General features: G+C 36.3%; 1 protein-coding gene across 1 annotated transcript; it reads right to left on the bottom strand.

Moving 5' to 3' along the window:
- Positions 1-9575: 9575 nt before the first annotated feature.
- On the bottom strand, positions 9576-10235 carry LOC113863783 (pectinesterase inhibitor 9-like). The gene has a single exon (XM_027497485.1). It carries the CDS (start codon positions 10233-10235, stop codon positions 9576-9578), a length of 660 nt encoding a protein of 219 aa, XP_027353286.1.
- Positions 10236-10456: the final 221 nt, after the last annotated feature.

Genomic DNA, 10456 nt, shown 5'->3' with positions numbered 1-10456 from the left:
TGTTTGAATTATGTTGCGATGAATCTCTGTGACCCTGCCTGCATTTTGTAACTGTTTATTGGGCATTTTGTTATGACTGTGTGTTTGTCAATATGTGACTTCGTAAGTGCTTGATACTACTCTGATTTCCTTACTTACTCAACATCTGATGACTGATTGTATTGGAGCTCACCCTTTCTGTTCGTGTTCTATTGTTGTGTGTTTGTATGTATTGCATGACTGTATGAGAGATGGACCCTCAGCGAGCAATGATTTGGGGAGAGAATTCCGACAAGAAAGCAGTATGGAGATATGACCAAGCAACGCGTCGTCTCGTGTACCAGGGGATGGTCTACATGACCATGGGGCCTCTCACTGAAGGCGACTGGAAGCCTAGCTGGAGTGATCACCTTTTTGTAGATGTCTCTGTACCTCTACCTTCGGAACGAAGTATTATCATCCACTCACCCCCTTCTTCTCCACCACAAGAACCCCTAGCCAAATGTCTTAAAATTTTTATTGACAAAGGTAAGACCGTTATCGATCTTGACCCCGAGCCTACCCCTCCTCCCAGCCCTTCTCCTGCCCCTGAGTTGAAAGATATTGAGGTTATCGAGTCTTCCATTACACCAATGTCTCGCCAGTTCCCACGGATCCAAGCACATCCTCCCGATGAAGCTGGACCCTCTGTCCGACGCCTTTCACCACCACCACCTGCTTCTTGATCGCCCCCACCCACTATCGGCTGGATTGACAGCGACTTGGATGACCTGCCGCTCTCTCCTCGTCCTCAACCAGTGAACGACTCTCACGACTCCAACGGAATAGAGTCTGACCCCAGCGAGGATTCCTTTCCGTCAGAGTTTTATTTGTAGTTGTTTTATTTTGTGATGGATTAATACTGCTCATAGGACTTGGGTTGTTTTTTTTGTTTTTATTATTTCGAAACACTGAACCTTGGGGTTATTTGGCTTTGATTTTTGTTTTCCTTGGACACTTTGGTTGGATGGTTTATATATATATATATATATATATATATATATATATATACTTTTCTTTTACCAACATACTCTTTATTATATTTCCATAATTTTTTTTAATCTTCAACGGTGCCGTCATTTTAGAATCATCCTAAGAATAATTGGAGTAATGAACATAAATGACTTGTATGTTGTTGTGATGCGAGATTAGTAAAATTATATAATTTATGATGAGTGAACTCGATGCAAGTACATTGTTATAATCGCTATCTTTTAGTAAATTCGAGTTATTCTGATAAATTAAATATTTGAGTTAGAATGTGATGAATCCATATTTTGACTGATATTTTAGCATAATTCTAACACATTTGATAAGAAAAATATATAAAGAAAGCAGAAAAACTTAGAAAAAGAGAAGGAATTGAAGTTTGTTTAAATTTGTAGTTATTTTAGCAATTGTGAAATTTTTGCTTAGGAATTAAGTTTTTAATCTTGTTTTTGAAGGAATAAATTGAGCAAGGATCATATCCATGGAGGTTTGATGACAAGGAAGAGGAAAGAAGCAAGTCTGGACTCCAAAAACACAAGAATAAGAAATTGCAGACTGGGCGTGATCACTATTGTCAGTGAAAGTGATCACTTCAGAGCTCAAAGAAGAAGGAAAGCTCTGCGTAACCACTTTTATCATTAAAAGTGATAGTTCCAGAGAGGCAAAATATCAGGAAAGCTCTGCGTAACCACTATTGTCATCAAAAGTGATTGTTCCAGAGAGTCTTCAACTTGGCGAGTTACGCGTAGTCACTTTTATCAGCAATAGTGATAACACGCAACTACCTTGGCTCTGCGTTGTCACTTTTATCACTATAGTTTGTATAAGGAGGTTTCTTGAACCTTGAGATTGCATCTGGTTAAGAGATGAGGCTAACTGTTCCATTTGATTCTCCAAAGTTTTAATACTAACCTCGGTTCTTTACTAGAAAGTGATGTTGTTCATGGTCAATTGCTTCATGAGCTCCTCCAATGATGGTTCATTTTTCTAGGATGCACTTGGTTGTGAAGAAGATGGTTGGTGATGGTGCTGGGCTTGTTGTGGTTGATGTTGGGATTGATGGGATCTAATTGGGCCAGCATGATGTGCTTGATATTGAGTGCCTTGTTGCTGGTTGTGTTATTGAGAATTGATCCCCCATCTCAAATTTGGATGGTTCCTCCAGCCTGGGTTGTATCTATTCATAGATAGATCCCAATTGGGCTGTTGTTGCGAATTTGGAAAAGGAAATTTATTGGTGTAAATGTTTGCAGCATAAGCCTGAGAATTACCTTCTAGAGTGTCAGACTCTTGTAGTGTGGGGCAGCTATCAGTGTAATGGTCAGTAGCTGAGCAAATACCACACAACATGGCTGGAACAGATGGTGTAGGAGTTGAAGATGCAGCAGCACTCTTTTGCATGGAAGCCAATTGCTTCACCATGGATTGTAATTCATCTAGCTTATGTTCCAGCTTACTAGATTCAGCAACTTGTACTTCACTCACATTTCTGGTAACACAAGAATTTTGCCTTGTTGCAAATTGTTGGGAGTTGGCAGCCATGTTCTCAATCAAGTTACGGGCTGCAACCAAAGTTTTGTCGCCCCTCCACTTACGGCGTCTATCATGCTTTGGTCCATAGGGTGCAGTCCCTCATAAAAGTATTGTATCAACAATTGATCACTAATTTGGTGATGGGGGCAGCTAGCACATAGTCTCTTGAACCTTTCCCAGTATTCATAAAGGGTTTCTCTTTCAAGCTGCCTTATCCCACAAATTTCCTTTCTTATGGACGCAGCTCTTGATGCTGGGAAAAATTTCTCCAGGAAAAGTCTTTTCAAGTTATCCCAACTAGTAATAGATCTTGGAGGAAGATAATAAAGGCAATCCTTGGCTGCATCCATCAAAAAGAACGAGAAAGCCTTTAATTTAACATGCTCCTCGGGCACACCTTGTGGCCTCATGGTTGAACAAATAATATGGAACTCCTTGAGGTGCTTGTGTGGATCTTCACCTGCAAGGCCATGAAATCTTGGCAACAAGTGTATTAGTCCAGTCTTTAGTACAAAAGGAGCATCAATGTCAGGATACTGTATGCATAAAGCTTGATATGTTACATCCAGTGCAGCCAGTTCCTTTAATGTTCTTTCATTATCAGCCATTTGTTCAAATTCAGATTCTGAAGAATTAGGTGATGAATAGATAGATGAAGGAGATGAAGGTTCCTCCAAATGTTCAGAATTATGTCTATGTAATCTAATGCTACTATGAAATGTCCTATCAATCTCTGGGTCAAGTGGATACAAGTTTCTTGGATTCGATCTGGTCATACAATAAAAATTTACTATGAGGAATGAAAAGAAGTAAGCTAAATGAAATAGCAAAAATGTAGAACAATTCAGCTAACAATTATGCAAAAAAATGATATCTAAGTGCAGAAAAATGAAACATTAACACTAAACAGCAAAAACAAAAAGAAGTTGCAAACTATGACACAAAAATATGCAACACACAAGCACAAATTCTGTAAAATTATGCAGGAAGACAGAACAATAGTGCAAAAAAATTGAAAACAGAACACTAAAACAGAGCAACTAACAAGTTCAATGCAAAATTAACATCAAAGTCTCCAGCAACGGCGCCAATTTGATGAACGATTTTTCATTTCATTTTGCAAAAAGATTTGTCGTCAACCTTCATCAAAATATGCAGAAAAATTTATGTAGTCTAGGATGCAAGCCTAGGTTGTCTCCAACAACTTTGGTTTGTAATATACATTGAACATGTTGTAAACATTTACTATAAAAGCAATTAAAACAAGGGGGTTTTGTGTAATTCCAATTTTAATGTAAAGGCAAGTGATGAAATTAATGAATTCAATCAATAAAATGAGTAATCCTTAGTTTGTTCATGTAATTCTATCCCTATCCCTCCTAAGATTCAATACTTTTCCTCTTCCTCTGAATTAGGGTAACTCAAAAAGCAAGAATTAACCTTAACATCCCATACAAATTAAGCAATCTTCATAGGCTCCAACTCTTTTCCTCAAGATTACGCAACCTTAGAAACTAACTTAGGATTAAGCAAACTAAGCTAAGAACTTCATTAAACAATGTCCCCCTCATTCAACCATTAATTCAATTCAAAGAGTTGAGAAATATAAATTCATGAAGAAAAAGGAATTATATTGACATTCATACCCAGGAATTCAAGAATCCATGAACTCACTAAGGATTACAAGAAAGTTCAGACCTCCATAAGGATGGGTCTTACAAATTCAAGATGAAAACAAGGAAAATTCAACATCATCAATGTAAGAATTAAAGAAAAATGAAGAGTAATTGTAAATCAAACCCTAAGATTGGCCTTGGCTGTCACCCAAGGATCCTAAGCTCTGCAAAATGCTCTCAAAGTGGCAAAATAATCTAAAGTTATGTAAAAAGCTCCGTACTCTAATTTGTCAAATCCTATTTATAGTGCAGAAATTTTTGCCCAAAGTAACTACTATGGTTTCATAGTGATGACACGCAGCGCTCCATAGTGGTTACTCTCATTCCATAGTGTTTACGCTCAAGTCCTGTGAGTTGGGCCTCTTTGGAGTTATCACTTTGGCTTCATAGTGATAACGCGCAACACTCCATAGTGGTTACTCTCATTCCATAGTGTTTACGCGCAAGTCCTATGTTTTTAGCCTCTCTGGAGTTGTCACTCTGGTATCAGAACGATAACTTTGGCTGCTCCAGAGTGTCTACTATGGTTCCATAGTAGCTACGCGCAAGTCTTGTGCTTTTTGGCCTATTTGGAGTTGTCACTATGGGCTCATAGTGATCACTTTGGTCTGCCCTTCTGGATCTAGCTTGCTGTAGTGTTCACTATGGACTCCAAAGTGACCACTTTCATCTCAAACTTTCTCAAATGCTAAAAATCCATGGAATAAATCTAGAAGCTCCTGCACAATTATTCAAATGATCAAAATTGCAAACTATATCTATGCAAATCAATGTAATTTAACCAAAAATTAAGAAATCTATGATGAATTGACCAAAATGATGTTTTTATGTTATTTACACTTCCTAAGTTTACTAGATTCAGCAACTTGTACTTCACTCACATTTTTGGTAACACAAGAATTTTGCCTTGTTGCAAATTGTTGGAAGTTGGCGGCCATGTTCTCAATCAAGTTGCGGGCTGCAACTAGAGTTTTGTCAACCAACGCTCCTCTACTTGCGACGTCTATCATGCTTCGGTCCATAGGGTGCAGTCCCTCATAAAATTATTGTATCAACAATTGATCACTAATTTGGTGATGGGGGCAGCTAGCACATAGTCTCTTGAATCTTTCTCAATATTCACAAAGCGTTTCTCTTTCAAGCTGCCTTATCCCACAGATTTCCTTTCTTATGGATGCAGCTCTTGATGCTGGGAAAAATTTCTCCAGGAAAAGTCTCTTCAAGTTATCCCAACTAGTAATAGATCCTGGAGGGAGATAGTAGAGCCAATCCTTGGCTGCATCCATTAGAGAGAACGGAAAAGCTTTTAATTTGACATGCTCCTCAAGCACACCTTGTGGCCTCATGGTTGAACAAACAATGTGGAACTCCTTGAGGTGTTTGTGTGGATCTTCACCTGCAAGGCCATCAAATCTTGACAACAAGTGTATTAGTCCAGTCTTTAGTACAAAAGGAGCATCAATGTCAGGATACTGTAAGCATAAAGTTTGATATGTTACATTTGGTGTAGCCAGTTCCTTTAATGTTCTTTCATTGTCAGCCATTTTTTCAAATTCAGATCCTAAAGAATGAGGTGATGAATAGATAGATGAAGGGGATGAAGGAGATGAAGACTCCTCAAAATGTTCAAAACTATTCCTGTGTTCTAATGCTACTATTAAATGTCCTGTCAATCTCTGGATCAAGTGGATACAAGTCTCCAAGATTTGACTTGGTCATGCACTAGAAATTAACTATGAACAATGGAAAGAAGTAAACTAAATGAAACAGCAAAAATGCAGAAAAATTCAGATGACAATTATGCAAAAAAAAACTAATAACTAAGTGCAGTAAATTAAAGCATTAACACCAAACAGCAAAAATAGAACAAAGTTGCAAACTATGACACAAAAATATGCAATACACAAGCACAAATCCTGCAGAATTATGCAGCAAAACCAGAACAATAGTGCAGAAAAATTGAAAACAGAACACTAAAACAGAGCAACTAACAAGTTCAATGCAAAATTAACACCAAAGTCCCCGGCAACGGTGCCAATTTGATGAACGATAGATTTTCATTTCGTTTTGCAAAATGATTTGTTGTCAACCTTCATCAAAATATGGAGAAAAATTTTGTAGTATCTAGGGTGCAAGCCTAGGTTGTCTCCAATGACTTTGGTTTGTAACATACATTGAACATGTTGTGAACATTTACTATAAAAGCAATTAAAACAATGGAGTTTTGTGTAATTCCAATTTTAATGTAAAGGCAAGTGACGAAATTAATGAATCCAATCAATGAAATATGCAATCCTTAGTTTGTTCATGTAATTCTATCCCTATCCCTCTCAAGATTCAATACTTTTCCTCTTCTTCTGAATTAGGGTAACTCAAAAAACAAGAATTAACCTTAATATCCCATACAAATTAAGCAATTTACATGGGCTTTAATCTCTCATCCCTAAGATTATGCAACCTTAGAAATTAACTTAGGATTAAGCAAACTAAGTTAAGAATTTCATTAAAACAAATTAGGGTTAATTAAGCAATATCTCCCTCATTCAACCATTAATTCAATTCAAAGAGTTGGGAAATATAAATTCATGAAGAAAAGGGAATTATATTGACATTCATACCCAGGGATTCAAGAATCCATGAACTCACTAAGGATTACAAGAAAGTTTATCCCTCCATAAGGATGGGTCTTACAAATTCAAGATGGAAACAAAGGGAAATCAACATCATAATGCAAGAATTAAAGGAAAATGAAGAGTAATTGTAAATCAAACCCTAAGATTGGCCTTGGTTGTCACCCTAGGATCCTAAGCTCTACAAAATGCTCCCAAAGTGGCAAAAGAATCTAAAATTATGTCCAAAAACCTGTACCCTAATTTCTCAAATCCTTTTTGTAGTGCAGAAATTTTCGCCCAAAGTAACTACTATGGTTTCATAATTTGGGTCTCTCTGGAGTTATCACTTTGGCTTTATAGTGATAACGTAAAATGCTCCAGAGTGGTTACTCTTGCTCCATAGTGTTTACGCGCAGGTCCTGTGTTTTTTGCCTCTTTAGAGTTGTCACTTTAGCATCAGAGTGATAACTTTGGCTGCTCCAGAGTGTCTACTATGGTTCCATAGTAGCTACGTGCAAGTCTTGTCCTTTTTTGCCTCTCTGGAGTTGTCACTATAGGTTCATAGTGATCACTTTGGTCTGCCCTTCTGGATCTAACTTATTGTAGTGTTCACTATGGACTTCAAAGTGATCACTTTCATCTCAAACTTTCTCAAATGCTAAAAATTCATGGAATAAGTCTAGAAACTCCTACAAAATTATTCAAATGATCAAAATTGCAAACTATATCTATGTAAATCAATGTAATTTAACCAAAAATTAAGAAATCTATGATGAATTGACCAAAATGATGTTTTTATGTTATTTACAATTCCTAAGTTTACTTTTTCTATTAAGAAACATTAAAAAGACAAGTAAAAAACCTAATAAAATGTGGATTCATCAGTATCACAGGAAGACATGAGATTCTACAATCCGGCCTTGCGACAAGGTATTTTTCGTGTATTGGTGGCCTTGAGTACAACTTGTTGAGTCCTCCAAGACGCATGGTTTAATTCTTCAGAGGAACGCACTTCCTCTGATTGTTTTCTTTTGTAATTGTCGTCTTTGTATAATTATATTGTTGGGACTGCTCTTAGGCTCAAATAGAGTTAATAACCATTTTGAGTTGTACCTTTGTTTTATAAATATAAATTGCTGTATTTTTTTTTAACAGGATTATTTGGTATTAAATTATTATTTATGTATTTACTTACGATGCTATTTATTTCAAACCATGGTTATGTTTGAGAAAAAGGGATTTCCAATGTATTTCGATACTGAAAATTTTTAAGTACACAAGTACATATGTCTTTTGATTTATGACCAAGTATTACATATCAATATAGTAGATATATACTTTACATGTATGAATACTAAGATGCTTTATTTAGGATAAATGCGTTATGTATGTTAATTCACTTATTCACCAGATGTAAATCATCTAGCTAAGCATGTATATATGCCACTTCATGTATGAAGGCGCGAGGCGCCCAAGTGGGCCATTGAGTCTTTATTAGGGGCATTACAGGTCGCTCTCAGACTAGCTCGATTCCTTTTAGATTACTTAGGCTGTGAAACCAGTTAGAAACTATTTCTCATGTTGTGCATTAAATGGGCTAATAATGCGTGGGGCTGTTGCTGTGAGTAATATTTTGCTCTATATATACGATTTCATTTTATTTTTTTGAAAGCTCACCCTTGCATTTATGTCTATGTCATTGTGTGCGTGTGTACTGCGATGATCGTACGGTGGTACGTGAACAAATGTAGCAGGTGTTGCATCTACTTCACAGGCTGAGAGGCTAGTGGAGAAATGTTAGAAACTGGAGTCGAGTAATTTTGCATCAAAGTCCTTTTTCTTTATATTTTGAGACCTCATGTAGAGGGAGTTACGTAGTATAATTTTGTGTATTTTGAATATTATGAATTAAATGTAATATTATGTTGTTCTATTGGATATTTGTTGTAAGAAACTTTGTTTTATTTTGATTTGAGGAGTGAATTTTATACTTATATTTTCTATTATTTATCTTTCTTAAATAAGTATGTGGTATAAAAACAATGTTCTCGGTTCCTTGGTCATAACAGTTAGGTAGATCAAACTTAGTTCTTCTCTTTTAATTATTATTAAATTAAAAGCTTATAAACTCTATATTTTTTCTTCTATTTACCTTTCATGACCATTGGGAGTAATAACTTAAGAAAAAGACTGTTAACATTATATGACTACTGAGTGTCAATAGATTTAGGATGAGTGATTGACAATCATAGAGAAACTGAAATTATAATTAATCAAAAAGAGAACGTACAACATTGTAAAAATGAATCTATGAGCTCTAAGTTCTTCTTGATTAGTTTATTGTAGAGGTTGTACTATTTTAATTCTATGATTAAATCTTTGTTTTTATTTTATTTTGTATCCATTAACGTCAAACAATTAAATCAAGAAAATCTTGATAATTAGAAACGATCATTATGAGATGATATTTCAAAAACTTATTTTATAACCCTTCATTACTTTTCTGTAGATATATTTATCCATCAAAACTTTGCGATTCAAAATCTTATTTGTACCAATTGTTGTTATCTTGAGTAATATAATCAAATTGAATGACAAACAAAACTTCATCTAACGTTATGGTGAAGGATACATTAGTTTATACATCGTTATCATCTTGGATATCGACGATCGAAACCATCGAAAGAAAAAGCATGTAACATATTCATGACTAAACAAAGAGTTAACTAGCGTCAAGAATTGTTATTTATGGTACCTTGGTGGCTCTAGCTGCCGCTTGGTACCTGGAAGCATATCTATGAAACAAGGCTAGTGCAATACTAGTGACTTCGGCAACATTTTGCGCCTTAACCTTTATAGTAGCAGTTCTCTTACTCATCCTTTGACCAGGGAACGATTGTACACAATAGCTTGCATCTGTTAAGGCAGTGCTCACCCATGTCTCGACGTTGCTTATTTGCCACAAGAAACGATCGTCTATGATGGTGCGCTTGTCTAGCCTGCGGAGCTCTTTGATGGCTTGGCTAAGTTGGTCCACACTATCATTGATTAGCGTCAAGCAATCTTGAATAGTAAGGTACACTTTGCCAATATTGAATTCCTCAAGTTCTTTGGTCACTTTCAACAGGTAACCCCTTGTTTGTAGTGCCCTCGTGAGGCTCACGGAAAGAGCTACATGGACTAAGTCCTTAGGGCCATTATCGATGTTGTAATTGGCAAATCTGGCCAGGCAACGTATGCACAGATCAGGGTATCGAGTGCTATTGCAAGAGGACTCTATGTAGCCCATTGTTTGGGTTTGGTTTTGCCTGTTATGCCCAGCCCTGGATGGCTCAACTTGTGCAAGACATGTAAAGATCATAGCAAGAAAAATAACTAAGATTGGCAAGTTTGGTAGGAGTGCCATCTTGGGTGACAACTGATAATTGATTTGTTCAGACTCTGATACGTAAAAAAAAAGTAGGAGTTTGCAAAGCTCGAAAGCAGATTTTTGGTTGAATAAAATGTCAAAAGGACAAGTTTAATTTATATAGAGAGAGCTTCACAAAGCACCATGTCATGCACATGCTTATCCTTGTCTTCTTTTTAAATGTTAATTTACCTGCATTATTAAGTTGCACCAGGCAC

Source organism: Abrus precatorius, unplaced genomic scaffold, assembly GCF_003935025.1.
Source record: "Abrus precatorius isolate BTA unplaced genomic scaffold, Abrus_2018 Scaffold3, whole genome shotgun sequence".
Classification (NCBI taxonomy): domain Eukaryota; kingdom Viridiplantae; phylum Streptophyta; class Magnoliopsida; order Fabales; family Fabaceae; genus Abrus; species Abrus precatorius.
Note: the sequence above shows the minus strand (reverse complement) of the source record. Positions and strands in the feature narration are given on the sequence as shown.